The sequence below is a fragment of the Schistocerca americana genome, chromosome 4 (genome assembly GCF_021461395.2).
Source record: "Schistocerca americana isolate TAMUIC-IGC-003095 chromosome 4, iqSchAmer2.1, whole genome shotgun sequence".
Classification (NCBI taxonomy): Eukaryota; Metazoa; Arthropoda; class Insecta; order Orthoptera; family Acrididae; genus Schistocerca; species Schistocerca americana.
Window position 1 is genome coordinate 255893533 of NC_060122.1, and position 20796 is coordinate 255914328.

General features: G+C 41.7%; 1 protein-coding gene across 4 annotated transcripts in view; it reads left to right on the plus strand.

Moving 5' to 3' along the window:
* The window catches only part of LOC124612940 (protein pellino), a 440385-nt gene extending 419906 nt beyond the window's left edge, over nucleotides 1-20479 (plus strand). For all 4 annotated transcript variants that reach the window (XM_047141442.1, XM_047141441.1, XM_047141443.1 and 1 more), the window contains 2 exons: nucleotides 17729-17844; nucleotides 19581-20479. In XM_047141442.1, the coding sequence (XP_046997398.1) occupies nucleotides 17729-17844; nucleotides 19581-19707 (243 nt within the window). In that variant the 3' untranslated portion in view covers nucleotides 19708-20479. The remainder of the gene's footprint in view (nucleotides 1-17728; nucleotides 17845-19580) is intronic.
* Nucleotides 20480-20796: the final 317 nt, after the last annotated feature.

The window sequence follows — 20796 nt, forward strand, 5'->3', positions numbered from 1 at the left end:
CTGCATTTTTAATTGTATTTGCTTGATTGGTAGTCTTCAGGCTGTTGGTCGATGTTTCTTTTCTAGCTGTATGTTATGTGCTGTTCACAATCTTCTCTATGACCTATATTGCACTACCTGCTTAGTTGTCTTTCTGGGGAGGGGTGGATGATGAACTGTCAGGAAAACACACAAAAACACACACACACACACACACACACACACACACACACACACACACACACAGTATTGGGATTTCAGTTTCTGGGATCTACAAAATTCCTTGCCAGTGTGGCAAGGCTTACATCAGTCAGAAGACACACACTCACAGTACACGAAAGGTACGTTGAACATGAGCGCCACACTCACCTTTCGCAGCCCAATAAGTCAGCCATAGCTGAGCATTATATTACCACAGGAAACACTATGGATTTTTCTGCTACGAAAATATTGGTCCCAGCGAGAACTTTTTGGGATTCAGTAATTAAAGAAACTGTGGAAATACACCTAGCACAACATATTACAAATCATGACGGCAGTTTTCAACTGGAAAAGGCTTGGGACCCAGCAATCTCTCCAATTTCTTCAGAGACAAGACAGTTTATTCATAGTGACACATCTGGTGACATCTGATGTCTGGTTTTCAGCGATGCGAACGCGCATTCTGACAGAGAGCAGACGTGTAGTTTTCACCTTTATGCATGCACCTGCACACCACAGATAGAACAGTATTTCCAGAGGACATGGAGTTCGATAGAGGACGCTACTATGGCAGGTGCCAATTCGTTTGCCCCCCAATTTTTGCTGTAAAGCCGATGCTGGGAACATGCAGTCTCCAGTGATGGACATTCAACTGAAGATGGCTGAATGGTCGCTAGCCAAAATATCGTGGCAAGAAGTCAACATGACCCAGCTGCAAAACCGAAACCTCATCGAACATTCAGTACACTGGGAAAACTCAAGTATCACAATTACTTTATTCATTAAACTGCATATAAGTAAAATTCATTTTAAATGAAAATACGCCACTTCCAACTTTGTCCTTTTTAGTAAATCTTTTTTCATTAAATTCCCTGATATAGGTGACTAACTAATCTCTGTTCGTTGGTATTAATACAATGTACAATGAACTGCTTGCTGCGACAGTCAGACAAACACTAAACTTTCTCATATGATTTTACGTTTTCCTGGTATAGCAAAGTCTTGACTATTTCTTGAGTATTCAGCAGGACGACACCATCCAAAAGGCATGACCTCACCAGCAATGCCTGAAGGTGGCAAGAAGTGTACGATGACACCTGGTTAAATATTCAAGAAATATTAAAGATTTTCTAAATTGGGAAAACCTAAAATCACACACAATACTAGCTTGGTGGTGAGGAGATACAAAGCAAAATTAAGAATCTGGACACTCTTTCGAACGGAATGTAGGTTATCACATCAGAACACCAGCATCCAACCGTATCACCAGAAGTGCCAGGCTGGCCGTGTTCAGGGAGAGGATCCAGTACACTCGATCCAGACTCGATGAGACTTCGACAGAATTTGTCTCACTCCACCTCAACTCCCTACTGACCGACTGGTGGGAGTTGATAGGTGAAGTTACCTGGTCTCAAGTCAACAGAGCATGGCAGTCAGCCACCTGCTGACAAACTGCAAGATTCTGAGACACATCAACAGATGAATTAACAAAACATCCAACAGCAATGTTCATCTTATTTGTGGGCAAATGGCAGCATCACGTATGAAATTTGGCGCATTTTGTCCAGCAGCTGTAAAACTTCACATTGGGCCAAGATGATGTCCTGGTGGACCCTGACATAGTATCTCTCTTTACAGGGATACCTCTAAGAGACTCCCTGGGCCTCAGAGGGGAAAAGTTTGGACTAGCACTAACAAAACTGTTTGAATTTGTGCTTACGTCAAACTACCTTCTGTCGTACAGAAATTTCTTCGAGCAAACAGTGTAGCGATAGGATACCCGTTATCATGAGTGGTGGCCAATAGGTTTATGGAGGCCATATGAAGAAGCAGCTCTGGAATCTGCAGTCTACAAGCTGTCATGCATTTTTCACCACATAGACAGTACATTTGAATTATGATCATATGGACTTCATCACCTACAAGTCTATCTGTAACATCTGAATTCACTGCACCACACACAAAATTCATGATGGAGATGGAAGAAAAGATAAACTTCCGTTTCAGGATGTGCTCATCTAGCGAAGACCAGATAGGATGCTAGGACACAGTGTCATACCGTAAACTGGCATACGCGATTTATACTTGGATGGCTCCTGCTGTCGTGCTATTTCACAACATGGTTTCCCAAGCACAGTAGTGCACAGAGCACGTGAAATCTTGGACTGTGACAGTCCAGCAGCTGGATTACAGCACTTACAAGCCGTGTTCCATACAAATGGTTAAAACTACTACCAGACATGAGCCTTAAGGCTCAAGAAGCAGAGATGACAGCCCTCCTGAGGATGAGGATAAACTGTTTGCGATGATGATTATTCCATACATCAGGAGCACATCAACAGAAATCGGAAGAATACTCCGAAGTACAATGTCAAGTTTATCAGCCAAGACAAAAGCCTTATTGGGATCAGTAAAGGATAATGTAGACTCCAGAAACAGTGTGTCTACTGCAACCATTGCCAATATGGAAAAATACACACAGGCCAGACTATCTGGTCTGTATAGGAAAGATGCACTGAGCATAAATGCCACACAGACAACATACAGCCAACAAAGTCCGGTGTGGCAGAGCACTGCATCTATTATAGATGTATTGTGAATTACGGTAACACCAAGTTGTTCCAACAGTTGAACATATTCTGGGATTGTATTCTCAAAGAAACTGTAGAGATCAGACAAGTGACAGACTAATAAATAAAGACAGCAGCTTACAGTTGAGCAAGGCATGGCACCAGGCTTTGAGCTTGATCAAAGCACAGTGGCAGTCTATTTGAAAATCCTCTCTCGTTGTGACAACTGAAGAAGATGAGGATGCATTGTTGTCACGCCAGCATAAATCCATGCCCAGTGCTGGCTGCTGCTCTGAGTGAAGACCCTGGATGAACTCCTGACATGCTTCCACCCACCACCGCACCAGGTCTACGCCTGGAGGCAACCGTCTGGAGGCTGTAGGAGGGGAGGAGAGGATATAAAGACAGCACCCAGCGGTAGATATCAGTCAGTATTCAGGTATGCCTGAAGATGGCAAGAAATCACCTTGACGAAATATCGCATCTTTTGGGCAATGCCACATGGCTAAGTACCTGAGAAATGGTTAAGACTAAACTTTCTTTTTACATCTGTGACAGAGTTTGACTACAATGGTTAATACTTCAAATGTTTTTTATTATAGTAACTAACAGGGCTATCTTCACAATGCAGCTGCAATATTCTCATGGTTGTTGGCCATCTATTAATAGGTGAGGATGACTCGTCTGTCTCCTTGAAGATACACACCACATCGAAAAGATAGTACCCTGATGTCATGATTCCAGGTAGCTCCACGTGAAAGAATGAAATAAATGCATATCTGTGATTATAGTGAAACATAGCAATTGCGAACACTTCATAATATTAAAAAGTAAATATTTGTCATTGCTCAGGTGAAAGTAGCAGCAGTATTACTTGCAGCATAGGTAACCCTACATTACCAGCTTTCAAGCTGGTGGTAATTATGAACACACCGCTGATTGATTTGAATCATCTTGGCAGTTTTCGAAGTTGTATTCAAGAATCTGAGGCAGAAATGCTGAAACCCTTTATTTAACAAATAAACCTTCGACATGCCCTTCTGGAGCAATCAACACAATCCAAAAGATGATGGCTTTCTCTTCGAGATACTGATGGATGTAACAGTTATTTGAAACTAGTGCTGTGTAATGACCAGGAGTAGTTTTTGTCAGCTTATACGGGGTTAGCCTAAATGAATCATCAGGTTTGAGAGTACTGCTTATTTACAAGTATAAGGTTTACAAAGATGGGTGATAGACAAAAGGATATACTCTTAAGATTTCTTATACATTTTATTTATGTTCAGTGTGTGCACCCTTGGTCACTTGGCATACATCCAGACTGCAAATCACTTTCATCCGTGTATTCATAGCATGTTTCCATCAATGTCTGTCACAGCAGCAGTGATGCGTTCCTGCAGCATTGTTGGCATTGGGGGTTACGTTAACTATGTCCTTAACATAACTCTGCAGGAAGAAATTACATGGTGTGGGATTTGACAACCTGGGTGCCAACAGAGAAACATAATCAGGATCGGTACGCCCTCTCCAGTGATGTGGCAGTTCTCTGTTTAGAAAGGAGTGGACAGTTGTGCTCAAGTGGAGTGGAGCCCAGCTGTATTGAAATACAAAAGTCAAGCAGTCAGCAGCCAGTTGTGGGAAGAAACACAACATACCCAAGTACACAGAATCTGTCACCATTTGCTTGCTGAAGAAAAAAGGTGCTATGCCTCTTTGTTTTGGATATGGCACAAATGACATTCATTTTTGGTAAATACCTTTCCAACTCCACATGAACATGGGGCAGTTCTGTATCCCACAATCACTTATTATGATTATTCATGTTTCCTGACGGGTGGAAAGTCACCTCATTGTCGAATATCAGTGGCGCTGTAACGTCATCATCTTCCATAGCTTACTGCATTCCGGCACAAAATTCCAATCAGTTGGTATAATCATCTGGAGTCTGGTGTTGCAACGGTTGTAAACAGTAGGATTCGAAATACAAATGCCCCCGGAAAATATTACCACCGCAAAATATTCCAGGCTGTTTTCTGTAGAATGCCCTATCAGTGGCTTGTGCAGATGATTGATTTCTGTGCGCTGAGCACAAAGCTCTCTCTCTCACGCTTCCCAGTTTCTCTTGAGAGAAGCGGTCACCGTATGCTTTTGCCTTTGCACAAACAAGCATCACGAAATTGGTGAAACCAATGCAAAATCCCGCAATGACCAGGTGCAGCTTTTCGTTATTTGTATATGAATGACTGCTGAATGCTCATAACCATCAAGTACTTCACATATTCTGACACCTAAAGTCTTCTTTTGCAATGCCACCATCTTGTAGAGTACTGTCGCAGGCCTGCCATCTACTGTGCACGTGATCTACAAGGTGAGCTTTTTAAACTTAGTGAGTGTATCTTTTCATGCATTGTCCTTCTTTGTATATCATACACTTGTCACTAAATCTTGCTTTGAAACCCTATGAATCATTTAGTCTAACCCTGTATTTGGTGCCATAATATGACTCGTAGTCAGGTAAATACTCTTTTTCCCAAATATGATGTGACTTACCAAATGAAAGTGCTGGCAGGTCGACAGACACACAAACAAACACAAACATACACACAAAATTCAAGCTTTCGCAACAAACTGTTGCCTCATCAGGAAAGAGGGAAGGAGAGGGAAAGACGAAAGGAAGTGGGTTTTAAGGGAGAGGGTAAGGAGTCATTTCAATCCCGGGAGCGGAAAGACTTACCTTAGGGGGAAAAAAGGACGGGTATACACTCGCGCTCGCGCGCACACACCCACACATATCCATCCACACATATACAAACACAAGCAGACATATTTAAAGACAAAGAGTTTGGGCCAAACTCTTTGTCTTCAAATACGTCCGCCTGCGTCTGTACATGTGTGGATGGATACGCGTGTGTGTGCGAGTGCACACCCGTCCCTTTTTCCCCCTAAGGCAAGTCCCTCCGCTCCCGGGACTGGAACGACTCCCCACCCTCTCCCCCAAAAACCCACCTCCCCTCGTCCCTCCCTCCCCCCTTCCTCACCCCCGATGAGGCAACAGTCCGTTGCGAAAGCTTGAATCCCGTGTGCATGCCTGTGCCTGCCCGTGTGTCTATCGAATCGACGTGCCAGCGTCCCCGTTTGGCAAGTCACATCATCCTTGCTCCCAGATATATTTTTCCCATGTGGAATGTTTCCCTCTATTAATTCATATATATATATAAACAAAGATGATGCGACCCACCAGATGAAAGCGCCGGCAGGTCGACAGACACACAAAATTCAAGCCTTCGCAACAAACTGCCGCCCCATCAGGAAAGAGGGAAAGACGAAAGGATGTGGGTTTTAAGGGGGAGGGCAAGGTGCCACCCCAATCCCGGGAGCAGAAAGACTCGCCCTAGGGGGGAAAAAGGAAAAAAGGACGGGCACACACTCGCGCGCGCGCACACACACACACACAAGCAGACGTATTTAAAGACAAAGAGTTTGGGCAGAGATATCAGTCGAGGCAGAAGTGCAGAGGCAAAGATGTTGTTGAATGACAGGTGAGGTACAAGTGGCGGCAACTTGAAATTAGCGGAGATTGAGGCCTGGTGGATAACTGGAAGAGAGGATATATTGAAGAGCAAGTTCCCATCTCCGAAGTTCGGATAGGTTGGTGTTAGTGGGAAGTATCCAGATAACTCGGACGGTGTAACACTGTGCCAAGATGTGCTGGCCGTGCACCAAGGCATGTTTAGCCACAGGGTGATCCTCGTTACCAACACACACTGTCTGCCTGTGTCCATTCATGCGAATGGACAGTTTGTTGCTGGTCATTCCCACATAGAAAGCTTCACAGTGTACCGTATTTACTCGAATTTAAGCCGCACTCGAATCTAAGCCGCACCTGAAAAATGAGACTCGAAATCGAGGAAAAAAAGTTTTCCCGAATCTAAGCCGCACCTGAAATCTGAGACTCGAAATTCAAGGGGAGAGAGAAGTTTTAGGCCGCACTTCCAAATCGAAACAAACTTGGTCCATTGTAATATTAGACACAATTTAGGTTGAATGAATGACGATACAGCTGTAGTAGTTTGGTTCGAGTCGTAAGCTTAGCAGTTAAGCTTTACCAGGTAGCCGTCATTATGCGTCAGGCGCTCCGTCCGTATTTATACGGGTACCCTTCCTTTTTCCCGTGCTTCGTCTGGTTTGATTTGATTGCTTATTTTTCTTTGATCTGACAAGTGCAGTTCTCTTTGTTATAGGTGTTTCCGTCACTCAAAGCTGAAAATGCATTACTGTACTGTGTCATGCATTGTTTGTCGCATTCTGAAAATGAGGGTTTACGGCCTGTCGCCGCTCGCGGTATGGCTTGCTTTTGTGCACGCTACCGCCGCTTACAGTTAAAAAAAAAAAACAAAGAGAGGAATCGTCTCATTAGCGAAACAATGGCATGAGACTGGTATTCGTTGCTACTTACACTGCTGCTTTCTTTGATAATGATCAACAAGAATCAAATAATAGACTGCGTATGATAGAAAATGTTCTGAACGAGAATTTAGCGAAAAATTTTTCCGTTTGAAAATCTTTGCAGACGCCTCTTTGGTACCTTACATTGTGCATAGAAATTAGAGTCATCTTAGATTTAAAAATCTAGTCAATTGCCGCGCTTCATTTTTGACTGTATCACTATTAGGCATAAGAATAATACGAATATAAACATGACATGGTATGTATATTCTTCCGCGTCTGCTGTTGTCTCACTCTAGTTTCGTAGTTTATTAGGCGGACAGGATTTAAATGAGATAGCAGCAAACACGAAAGAATACATGGCAAAATGTTTATATTCGTATTATTCTTATGGTGAAGAGAATACTGCATGTGATTCACAATTCATAAAAGTTCCTATTAGCAACCATTTCTTCTCACAGTTAGGAAAAAATTCAGAAAGCAGAGTTAGCCATATTGACAAATATCCCAAACAGTCTTGCCAGTCGGATTTTCGTAGTACATTGAAATACTGCTACGTTTGAAGAGGAACAATACGGAATTTGTATTTACTTCGTTGGATAATGTATGAAAATGCAGTGGTCGAAACTCGGGGCGGAGAAAAAAAAGCTCGTCTTCCACCTTCTTTTTATTTATTTACTGACGCAGAGGTTTTGGTGCCAGTATTTGTCTTTGTGCCTGCGAAGCATGCCTGCGTAGCGCTACATATATTTGACGACAGAAGTTAGTTGTGGCGGCACCTACCAACATTTTTCAGAACTTCCGCTTACTTTGCACTCGATTCTAAGCCGCAGGCGGTTTTTTGGACTACAAAAACCGGAAAAAAAAGTGCGGCTTAGATTCGAGTAAATACGGTAGGTAGGTCAGTTGGTAAATCACGTGGGTGCTTTCACACGTGGCTCTGCCTTTGATCCTGTAAACCCTCCGGGTTACAGGACTGGAGTAGGTGGTGGTGGTGGGAGGGTGCATGGGACAGGTTTTACACCGGGGGCGATTACAAGGGTAGGAGCCAGAGGGTAGGGAAGGTGGTTTGGGGATTTCATAGGGATGAACTAAGAGGTTACGAATGTTAGGTGAACGGCGGAAAGACACTCTTGGTGGAGTGGGGAGGATTTCATGAAGGATGGATCTCATTTCAGGGCAGGATTTGAGGAAGTCGTATCCCTGCTGGAGAGCCACATCCAGAGTCTGATCCAGTCCCGGAAAGTATCCTGTCACAAGTGGGGCACTTTTGGGGTTCTTCTGTGGGAGGTTCTGGGTTTGAGGGGATGAGGAAGTGGCTCTGGTTATTTGCTTCTGTATCAGGTCGGGAGGGTAGTTGCGGGATGCGAAAGCTGTTTTCAGGTTGTTGGTGTAATGGTTCAGGGCTGCCGGACTGGAGCAGATTTGTTTACCACGAAGACCTAGGCTGTAGGGAAGGGTCCGTTTGATGTGGAATGGGTGGCAGCTGTCATAATGGAGGTACTGTTGTTTGTTGGTGGGTTAGATGTGGACGGACGTGTGAAGCTGGCCATTGGACAGGTGGAGGTCAACGTCAAGGAAAGTGGCATGGGATTTGGAGTAGGACCAGATGAATCTGATGGAACCAAAGGAGTTGAGGTTGGAGAGGAAATTCTGGAGTTCTTCTTCACTGTGGGTCCAGATCATGAAGATATCATCAATAAATCTGCACCAAACTTTGGGTTGGCAGGCTTGGGTAACCAAGAAGGCTTCCTCTAAGCAACCCGGCAACTGTCAAAAATATTTTTTTTTATTCTAATTTAACAATAAAATTAATTTACAAAAATTTAATTGGACAATTCTGACATGCTTTTAGAAACCACATGTCCAAAAGGATATTCAGGGAAAAAACTGTCAGCGTACTATTTTTTGTTTAAAAACTGCAGCAAATTTTCAAATTTTTACAGTTTGCTTTGAAGTAATGCATTGCATCAATCTTTTAGCAAATTCTACCAACAGAATGTATATAAAGCATTAAAAATTGGCTAAAGTTCATGATATTAGATACAAAAGCAGTACACAAAATCTCAGTTGACAATTAGATAATGGTTGTCATGGCTGGATGACTTGACATGGAATGACCCTGACAGCAGAGTGGGAAAACAGTAGCTCAACAGTCTGATTTGCGCACTGTGCAGCTAGCTTACTATGTTCAGACACCAGTATATAACATAGATACTGCAATGTGTGATCCACAGTGCTACTACTTAATAATTTTTTTCCTCCAGGCTCGAGAATGAACTTTCCCCAGGTAGTCGTGCGCTGTTAAGCCATCAAGTAGTAGTATGTGGCTCTGTGAAGATTCAAATCAATTGAGGACTTGAAAGTATTTTAGTTATCAAAGAGTTCCTGAGGTGTGCTTGACAAAATAACTTAAAATACAGTAATAAGTCCATATAATCAACAAAGTTTTATGGAGATTCAGTGGGAAGTACATAACATGGAATGAAACAATTAGCTAGTGGTATTCATATACGAGGTCTGTTCAAAAAATTCCAGAACACTCATAATTACCTGTCAGTTATGTGTTGGAGCAAAATGCGATTGGCATCCCTGCACAGTCTTGTGTTCAATGTTTAACTGCTGGAGTTTCATTTTTGTATGTCTATTAGTTATTGTTCAGTGCTATTTTGAGTAGATTGTTGCATTGCACAGTTTGCAAATTTTGAGATGGCAGAGTTAGAGGAGCAATGTGTCTGCATTAAATTTCGTGTGAAACGCAAGAAACCTTTACAGAGGCATACCAAATGATGCAGGAAGCCTACGGTGATGAGTGCTTAAGCCGTACTCTGTTACAAATGGTTCACACGGTTTAAAAATGGCTGGACGGAAGTAAGAGGTGACGCTCATTCAGGACGCCCTTTGACATCTATGGACAACACTCACATCAGGAACATCAGTTAAATTGTGCATGCCAATTGAAGACTGACTGACTGTGAGGTTGCAGAAGAATGTAACATCTCAGTTCTATCATGTCATGAAAAACTGACACAGCATCTTGGAATGCATTGTGTTGTCCTATGGCTCATGAGCCAAGACCAGAAAGACCTTCACCTCACAATCTGTGAAGAGCTTTTTTGGGCGAATGAGAACAAGATGTTCGTGAAGGGGGCCGACCTGGAGTAGGAGAGGCACCACAGATATTTTAATTTCCACTGTCTATACTTTTACAAATAAATTCATAAAACTGTCGGCAAGACTAGGAAGGATTCAGGATTCACACTCATAGCAGTGGAAGTTCAAAAACATACAAAAATAAATTTGTTTTACCTGTGAAATTTCGGCATTTTTTCACTTACTATTGGCTGTATTTGTTGCTATAGGTGCACTTTTCTTCATAAGTAAGAGAGATACTTCGATGAACTTTGCACAGCATACAAACCATACTTAAAGGTGCATGAAACTCTAGAATTTATTTAATTTATGAGGAAATGAATGAGCTGTTACATTTTAAACTTCATGTTTAGAAAAAAAACTTAAATTTTATAGTTAATTATCTCAATTTTTACCACAGTTTTTAATAGAGTTGGAAAATTCTAGAGTTTAGCATTGAGGAGTTAGTGCTCAATCAGCGTACCAAGTTTGAAAGTAATAGGATATTTATTTTTGATGTTACATGTACTTAAGCACAGAAATTTGTGTTTTGCATAAAGTGGCTGTTAAAAGTATCTGCTTGTATTTGGCATTCTTTTAGAACTGTCCAGCACCATGAGCAGGTTCTTTTTCATTTTTTAAATCAGTTTTCTTTCTTTTCATGTTTGTTTGATGCACCCTTCTTGATTATCATCATCTCCAAAAATGATATATCTGCTTTCACTACAAGCTGTCTGCCTATTGCATACAAAGCTTTGATGCAGTTCACTACGGGCTTAATTCTCATTTTCTCTAAAACATATTTCCTGCTTTGCACACCATCGTTAAAACATGAAACTGCATCATAAACACTAATAGCAAGTCCATTTCTTCCCACAAAAATGATTTTGGTGATCTCTCCCTTATATATTGGTTAAAACTTTCATTTGGGTTTTGGGTACCGCCGTGAAGACATTTCTTTTACAAGTTTTCGTTTGTGAGGTCCCTGAATATAGGTTTGATGGCTTCCATTGCAGCAGATGGTAGAGAATTCCTGTGACGATATTCTTCACCACCAGCAATTGACCTTTGGTAGCCACACCGTGATTCACTTTCTTTTGGGCACAAGTTGTGTATAGGGCTATTGTCCGTAGATATTTTGTGGAAGCTTAAGGCCCGAACTGCTTGCTTCATATTTTTCAAGTCCCCTGTCTTCCTTCTCATTGCCAAACCAAATGAAAATCGTTTGGAAAGTCACAACACCACACTGCAGGCCTTTCAAAAGAGAGAGCAAACAAAATCATTGATCAAAACAATGCATGTCGATAGCAGCAGAGAAAGTATTGATATCAGCAGTCCTTTGTTTCATGTTTGACAATCTCTGTTGCAAATATAAACATTCGAATTCTAGAGAGCGAAATACTTACGTATGACAGAATAATGCTGTGCAGAGCAGAATAATGCTGTGCAGAGGTGTGTGGTGCTGCATCTTGGGACACTTAAAAGACCAAATAACATGCCTTATAATTTCAAATATATATGTTTTATACATCAAACTATTCAGGAAGATGTGCACTACAAAATCTACATCTACATCTACATCTACATCTACATTGATACTCCGCAAGCCACCCAACGGTGTGTGGTGGAGGGCACTTTAAGTGCCACTGTCATTACCTCCCTTTCCTGTTCCAGTCGCGTATGGTTCGCGGGAAGAATGACTGTCTGAAAGCCTCCGTGCGCACTTTAATCTCTCTAATTTTACATTCGTGATCTCCTCGGGAGGTATAAGTAGGGGGAAGCAATATATTCGATACCTCATCCGGAAACGCACCCTCTCGAAACCTGGCGAGCAAGCTACACCGCGATGCAGAGCGCCTCTCTTGCAGAGTCTGCCACTTGAGTTTATTAAACATCTCCGTAACGCTATCACGGTTACCAAATAACCCTGTGATGAAACGCGCCGCTCTTCTTTGGATCTTCTCTATCTCCTCCGTCAAACCAATCTGGTACGGATCCCACACTGATGAGCAATACTCAAGTATAGGTCGAACGAGTGTTTTGTAAGCCACCTCCTTTGTTGATGGACTACATTTTCTAAGCACTCTCCCAATGAATCTCAACCAGGTACCCGCCTTACCAACAATTAATTTTATATGATCATTCCACTTCAAATCGTTCCGCACGCATACTCCCAGATATTTTACAGAAGTAACTGCTACCAGTGTTTGTTCCGCTATCATATAATCATACAATAAAGGATCCTTCTTTCTATGTATTCGCAATACATTACATTTGTCTATGTTAAGGGTCAGTTGCCACTCCCTGCACCAAGTGCCTATCCGCTGCAGATCTTCCTGCATTTCACTACAATTTTCTAATGCTGCAACTTCTCTGTATACTACAGCATCATCTGCGAAAAGCCGCATGGAACTTCCGACGCTATCTACTAAGTCATTTATATATATTGTGAAAAGCAATGGTCCCATAACACTCCCCTGTGGCACGCCAGAGGTTACTTTAACGTCTGTAGACGTCTCTCCATTGAGAACAACATGCTGTGTTCCATTTGCTAAATACTCTTCAATCCAGCCACACAGCTAGTCTGATATTCCGTAGGCTCTTACTTTGTTTATCAGGCGACAGTGCGGAACTGTATCGAACGCCTTCCGGAAGTCAAGAAAAATAGCATCTACCTGGGAGCCTGTATCTAATATTTTCTGGGTCTCATGAACAAATAAGGCGAGTTGAGTCTCACACGATCGCTGTTTCCGGAATCCTTGTTGATTCCTACATAGTAGATTCTGGGCTTCCAAAAATGACATGATACGCGAGCAAAAAACATGTTCTAAAATTCTACAAGAGATCGACGTAAGAGATATAGGTCTATAGTGTTGCGCATCTGCTCGACGACCTTTCTTGAAGACTGGGACTACCTGTGCTCTTTTCCAATCATTTGGAACCTTCCGTTCCTCTAGAGACTTGCGGTACACGGCTGTTAGAAGGGGGGCAAGTTCTTTCGCGTACTCTGTGTAGAATCGAATTGGTATCCCGTCAGGTCCAGTGGACTTTCCTCTGTTGAGTGATTCCAGTTGCTTTTCTATTCCTTGGTCACTTAAATCGATGTCAGCCATTTTTTCGTTTGTGCGAGGATTTAGAGAAGGAACTACAGTGCGGTCTTCCTCTGTGAAACAGCTTTGGAAAAAGGTGTTTAGTATTTCAGCTTTACGCGTGTCATCCTCTGTTTCAATGCCATCATCATCCCGTAGTGTCTGGATATGCTGTTTCGAGCCACTTACTGATTTAACGTAAGACCAGAACTTCGTAGGATTTTCTGTCAAGTCGGTACATAGAATTTCACTTTCGAATTCAATGAACGCTTCACGCATAGCCCTCCTTACGCTAACTTTGACACCGTTTATCTTCTGTTTGTCTGAGAGGTTTTGGCTGTGTTTAAACTTGGAGTGGAGCTCTCTTTGCTTTCGCAGTAGTTTCCTAACTTTGTTGTTGTACCACGGTGGGTTTTTCCCATCCCTCACAGTTTTACTCGGCACGTACCTGTCTAAAACGCATTTTACGATTGCCTTGAACTTTTTCCATAAACACTCAACATTGTCAGTGTCGGAACAGAAATTTTCGTTTTGATTTGTTAGGTAGTCTGAAATCTGCCTTCTATTACTCTTGCTAAACAGATAAACCTTCCTCCCTTTTTTTATATTCCTATTAACTTCCATATTCAGGGATGCTGCAACGGCGTATGATCACTGATTCCCTGTTCTGTACATACAGAGTCGAAAAGTTCGGGTCTGTTTGTTATCAGTAGGTCCAAGATGTTATCTCCACGCGTCGGTTCTCTGTTGAATTGCTCGAGGTAATTTTCGGATAGTGCACTCAGTATAATGTCACTCGATGCTCTGTCCTTACCACCCGTTCTAAACATCTGAGTGTCCCAGTCTATATCTGGTAAATTGAAATCACCTAAGACTATAACATGCTGAGAAAATTTATGTGAAATGTATTCCAAATTTTCTCTCCGTTGTTCTGCCACTAATGCTGCTGAGTCAGGAGGTCGGTAAAAGGAGCCAATTATTAACCTAGTTCGGTTGTTTAGTGTAACCTCCACCCATAATAATTCACAGGAACTATCCACTTCTACTTCACTACAGGATAAACTACTACTAACAGCGACGAACACTCCACCACCGGTTGCATGCAATCTATCCTTTCTAAACACCGTCTGTACCTTTGTAAAAATTTCAGCAGAATTTATCTCTGGCTTAAGCCAGCTTTCTGTACCTATAACGATTTCAGCTTCGGTGCTTTCTATCAGCGCTTGAAGTTCCGGTACTTTAGCAACGCAGCTTCGACAGTTGACAATTCCAATACCGATTGCTGCTTGGTCCCCGCATGTCCTGACTTTGCCCCGCACCCGTTGAGGCTGTTGCCCTTTCTGTACTTGCCCAAGGCCATCTAACCTAAAAAACCGCCCAGCCCACGCCACACAACCCCTGCTAGCCGTGTAGCTGCATGTTGCGTGTAGTGGACTCCTGACCTATCCAGCGGAACTCGAAACCCCACCACCCTATGGCGCAAGTCGAGGAATCTGCAGCCCACACGGTCGCAGAACCGTCTCAGCCTCTGATTCAGACCCTCCACTCGGCAGTCCTGTCAACGGTGCTGCAGATGGTGAGTTCTGCTTTCATCCCGCTAGCGAGACTGGCAGTCTTCACCAAATCAGATAGCCGCCGGAAGCCAAAGAGGATTTCCTCCGATCCATAGCGACACACATCATTGGTGCCGACATGAGCGACCACCTGCAGATGGGTGCACCCTGTACCCTTCATTGCATCCGGAAGGACCCTTTCCACAGCTGGAATGACTCCCCCCGGTATGCACACGGAGTGCACATTGGTTTTCTTCCCCTCTCTTGCTGCCATATCCCTAAGGGGCCCCATTACGTGCCTGACGTTGGAGTTCCCAACTACCAGTAAGCCCACCCTCTGCGACTGCCCGGATCTTGCAGACTGAGGGGCAACCTCTGGAACAGGACAAGCAGCCATGTCAGGCCGAAGATCAGTATCAGCCTGAGACAGAGCCTGAAACCGGTTCGTCAGACAAACTGGAGAGGCCTTCCGTTCAGCCCTCCGGAATGTCTTTCGCCCCCTGCCACACCTTGAGACGACCTCCCACTCTACCACAGGTGAGGGATCAGCCTCAATGCGGGCAGTATCCCGGGCAACCACAGTCGTAGTCCGATCGGGGGATGCGTGGGACGAGCTGGCCGTCCCCAACAAATCCCCATCCGGAACCCTATAGTGATGCCCATTGGCAACAGCCTCAAGCTGTGTGACTGAAGCCAACACTGCCTGAAGCTGGGAGCGAAGGGATGCCAACTCAGCCTGCATCTGGACACAGCAGTTGCAGTCCCTATCCATGCTAAAAACTGTTTTGCAAAGAACGTCTGAACTAATCTACAGAGAGCGCAAACAAATTGACAAAATTTAAACGGTTATTAAAATACAAGATTGCCTAGTAAATGCAGTAATGCTGCTACTTGCGCACTGCTGACACACTGCTCGGCGGCGGAAGGAGACTAAGCGAAATTACACTATTCAGGTACTAAAACGCGATGCTACACTCTCAAATACTATAATACGCCCAAAATTTATGAATTAAACAATGCAAGTACCAAAAACACGCAAAGAAATTAAGAATTAAACTATGTAACAAACGAGTGAGCTAGGAGTATACGACTTGCTGCTCAGCTGCTTATCCAACGACGGCAGGCATATTTTGGAAAAATGAGATTTTTTTACCTCCTATCCCCCTTAAGAGAATCGTAAATGACGATGGGATGCGAGTCTACGGTTATACTGTTGAGACCAAGGTTCAGTCTTCATAATGGGTCATGAAAGTTTCTCCAAGACAAAAGAGTTCGTCGGGTCGGGTCGGGCCATATGTCAAAGTCACAATGATGGTTTTCTTTGAGTTTGAAGGAGTAGTTCATCATGAATCCATGCCACAGGGACAAATTGTTAATTGATGGTACTATTGGGACGTGTTCAAATGCCTGCGAGAAAATGTGTGAAGAAAATGGCTGTAAATGTGGCTAGACAATTCATGGCTCTTGCACCATGAGAATGCACCCGCACATTCGTCTCTGTTGGTGCATGACGATTGCATAAAACATGAAATCACTGTGCTGCCTTACCATTTGTACTCTCCAGACGTGGGCCTTGTGGACTTCATTTGTTTCCAAAGTTGAAATTCCTGTTGAAAGGATGAAGATTTGCAATGCTAGGTGAGATAAAAGAAAATTCACAGATGGGGCTTCATGTGATCCTGCAAGAGGCACTACAAGACTGCCTCTGGAAGTGGAAATGGCATTGGGAGTGATCTATCAATTTTGGAGGAGAGTATTTCTAAGGAGACCATGCACAATAAGTAAAAAGTAAGCGTAGAAAAAATTTGTGGACAAAACTATGGAATTTTTTTGGACAGATCCCATAATTACACAAGAACGTAATCCAGAGCTGGTAGATTACTTCAGTGCATTAATATTTAGCAGTAGTAATTGACTCTACATACTGCATGGGGGTAGAAACTGTTTGAATTTGATAAAGATTTACTTTTCCCCCAAAATCATTGGATTTTTTGAAGTGCTCTGAACTGAAACTACTTTCCATTAATCATAATAAAATAGATAGTAGAATTCTAGATGTTTACGTCTGATGAAGTAATATCCCTAGCGAATACAGCATTTTTAACTACTGTGACAAGTTCCAGTGGTTGATAACTGGGTTTCAGTTCAGAGGGAGAGTTAGGTTAAAATTGAAAGTTACTATTTATTATTAATCGTGTACAGGGGCTGGTGACTTCTTTAAGATACCTTGGAATAATAGAGGCAGTGTGAAATAACATTGTGGTGCTTGTTAGCATATTTTGTAGGTTCCCGTTTTTTCAGATTTTATCATCAAGCCATATTACCTGCAGAGTATCCGGATAGCCACCTGTTGATGTGTTATCAGTGCACTGTTCCTTTATTGAACTGAGATAATTGTCACCTAGTTGATAACTTTCTTTTCCAATCTTAAATGTTGATGCAGAATGAAAGCAAGCTACTAGGCATTGTATCTGCTAGTCTGTGAAATCCATTTTAATCTTTTCTCAGTGAGGAAGTCTCCAGTAACCACTGCATAGTTTCTATAGATAGAAAATTAAACAAAGTCCATTGGGAATTGTAATGTGCTTCCCTCCCCCATTGTGTTTGAATGGAATAGTAATAACCTCAGAACTCGTCACATTATAATTACTGTATCTTCCTTAATGTGATATTTACATTCTGAGAGATGACATGTTAGTGCAGTGTACCCAACAGTTTTGCCTCAATCCTAAAAGTAATGAGTGGTGTTGTTTTTCAGACTGGTCCTATTGTGAAGCTGTGCATGGGAATTGAACCAGCATTTTATGTGGACTCGGGCCCACCAACTTTTGCATTCAATCCTTGTGGGCATATGGCCACTGAGAAAACAGTCAAGTATGTATTTTAGTCTTACATTAGATTCCATTGAATTATATTGCTTCACATTGTAGCAACAGTATTAATGAGTTGTAACCTCGTGTGCACATATGCTCTTAACATCTATGGAGTTGTGAATGTAAATTTCCAAAGAACAGAAGATGCTTCTAAAGCTCTTTTGCTATCAGTTTTGATGTATTTATTCTCCTTAAACCTATACATACATTTGATAACCATGTATTACGAATCTGGTTATGCACTTTTACCAGTGACATAAAAATATTACATGTGGTCACTCAGGCACTTTCTTTTCATGGATATGTTGTCTGTATGTCTTAATTGGTAGGTACTAACTTCCTATGAAAAGGAAAACACACTTGAGAGAACCATAGGATTAAAGTGAGATAGAATGGATGGCCAGTACTTATCTTTAGGAGATGAAATTCCAGTACTACCTATAAATACATGTAAAGCAGAAAAATATGTTACCTAGCTTTCAGAACTGTTAGTGCTTTCTTTAGAAAGGAAAGCAGAAGGGAATGTAGGGAAGGAGTGAAGGTCAGTCAGCTCGCATGTTAGGGCAGTTTGACATTCCTGAATTGGAACAGGTGAAACTCACCCACCACCAAGGCTTAGACTACCTTCATCTCGAACTGAATTGATGAACGTCTTTCTCAGAATGCTTCCTACCTCTTCCCAGTATTATTCTGATGGCCACTTAACCACTGATTTGGGTCTTTCTTTATGCCATGGAAAGATCAGTGCACCATAAATAACAGTGAATATATATAAAAAAAATCTACTCACCAAGCGGCAGCAGGAGAAAATTCATATAATAAAATTGCTTGGAACAATAAAAATATTCAGAACATTTCACCAATGTAATGGTAGGTATGTTTTACAGCTTACCTTTTGTGAAAATTTCACTTTTATGGTGTGAAGAAACAGGTTGCTACTGTCTTCACTATATGTGATTCTTGAAGTCTACCAGGCATACTGAATATTCTATGAGGTTTCGGCACTGGAGCCAGATCATGTTGACTTCTTACCACAATATTTTGGCTGGCAAACATTCAGCCATCTGAAGGTGTCCGTTGCTCATGATGGACACATGAAGATGGCTGAATGGTTACCAGCAGGAATATTGTGGCAAGTCAACATGATCTGGCTGCAGTCCCAAAACCTTGTAGAGTAGAACAAGATTCATATTACTGACACTGAAACACACAAGTGTGTTTATATTGCTCATTTTCACTCTTACATTCTGTGCTATCATTTCTGTAGCAACCCTGTGATTTTATAGAGCATTTTTAGCCCAGAAGAGAGTAATCTGAATGATCAGAGAGTAGTCTAAATGATCCGTAGTGGTAGTTTGCAGACAGTGTGTAGACCATTGTCAAAGCATCTCAGAATTCTAACACTGCCAAATAATTACGTATACTCCTGCTAATGAATTTAGTAATTCAAAAGGAACTTCATCTGTCACTCAGTAAATTACCAGTTTCTTAAACAGTGGATAGAAAAATGTGAACTATTCTGTATGTCCCATTGTTACTATATTTCCAGTACAATTGGAAAAAATGTCTGATTTTTATTTGCTCCCATTTGATAACCCATAGATTTTCAAATAGACTACTCACTCACACACACACACACACACACACACACACACACACACACACACACACACACTTATTGATAGCTCATTGTGGTAATGATTTAAACTGAAAATTAGTTTGTATTTCTTTGTGTAGGTACTGGGCATCAGTTCTCATACCACATGGGACAAACAGTTTTGAAGCTGTATGTCCTTTCTGTGCAACACTTCTGGCTGGACAACCAGGATATGTACGCCTTATTTTTCAGGACAATGTTGATTGAAAAGTGCAGCTTAGAGATATTTCAGTTGCCAAAATGAACAAAGTGGCCTTCTGGATCCAAGAGGCTTGTCTGTATTGTTAAAAAAAAAAGTGTATGTGAAGACACTGTGGTTTTCAAAGAATTTTTATTTATATTTTATTTGTTTTAGCCCCAAATGAGTGATTTTTAAACTTTTGAGTTTTCTGCTGGAAAGTGACTGGATTAAAAACTGTCAAACCATTGTAACTGAAAAACAGTTGTCAGGTGTCTCGTGCATAGTCAAATCGACAGTAATTATTATTAGGTGAAAATGAAGATTATTTATAATTACTGCATTACTTGTAAGTTATCAACTGCTCACTGCATTAACTCGCAAACTGTGCATATATTACTCCATTAATACTCAATCTGGAGCAGCCTTGGCTCTAATGGGACTGAAAGTAATATGTACAAGTGAGCAGTTAAAAACTAAATCAGTGAGTCTCAAAATAGTGTGTGAAACTGAAATGCTGCCCAAGAGATAACTGGATTGTGTATAGATATTTTGTGTCACAACACAAACTATGCAGTGTGTGTCCAAATATCCTGAAATGTGCTGTTAAGTTTGATAACTGCCGTTTGAAACGAATGGTGGTGTTCCAGCTAATATGTTCAATCATGTCACTGAAATTGTATACACATTTGAGTTGCTGTTCAGACCAACATGGCCTGTTTGGTGAAACTAGTTTGTCTTAATCTCATTTTTTTAAATTGTATGTGTGTGAACAATTATATCTTGTAAATTTTTATTGTATCTGTGTTACATTATTGTGTTGAGCATTATTTTAAAATGCTGCTTTGAAAGAATTGATCTATTGATATTCAGTTATAATTACCAGCTTTACTTCGTTCATGAATCATAATGATGTAGACTGTTATCACTTGTGTGATATTTTGTACCAAAAAAAAAGCAAAAAAACACTGGAATGTCTCAGGCAGGCTGAACATATACAAATAATTAATGGCTGTAATTAGATAAGTGTGTGTGGGTCTATGAATATTTTCAGTTGAAGTATGGTAAGTTTGAACAAGCAAGGTGTAAACTATTTATTGATTTCCACAGTGTGTTGG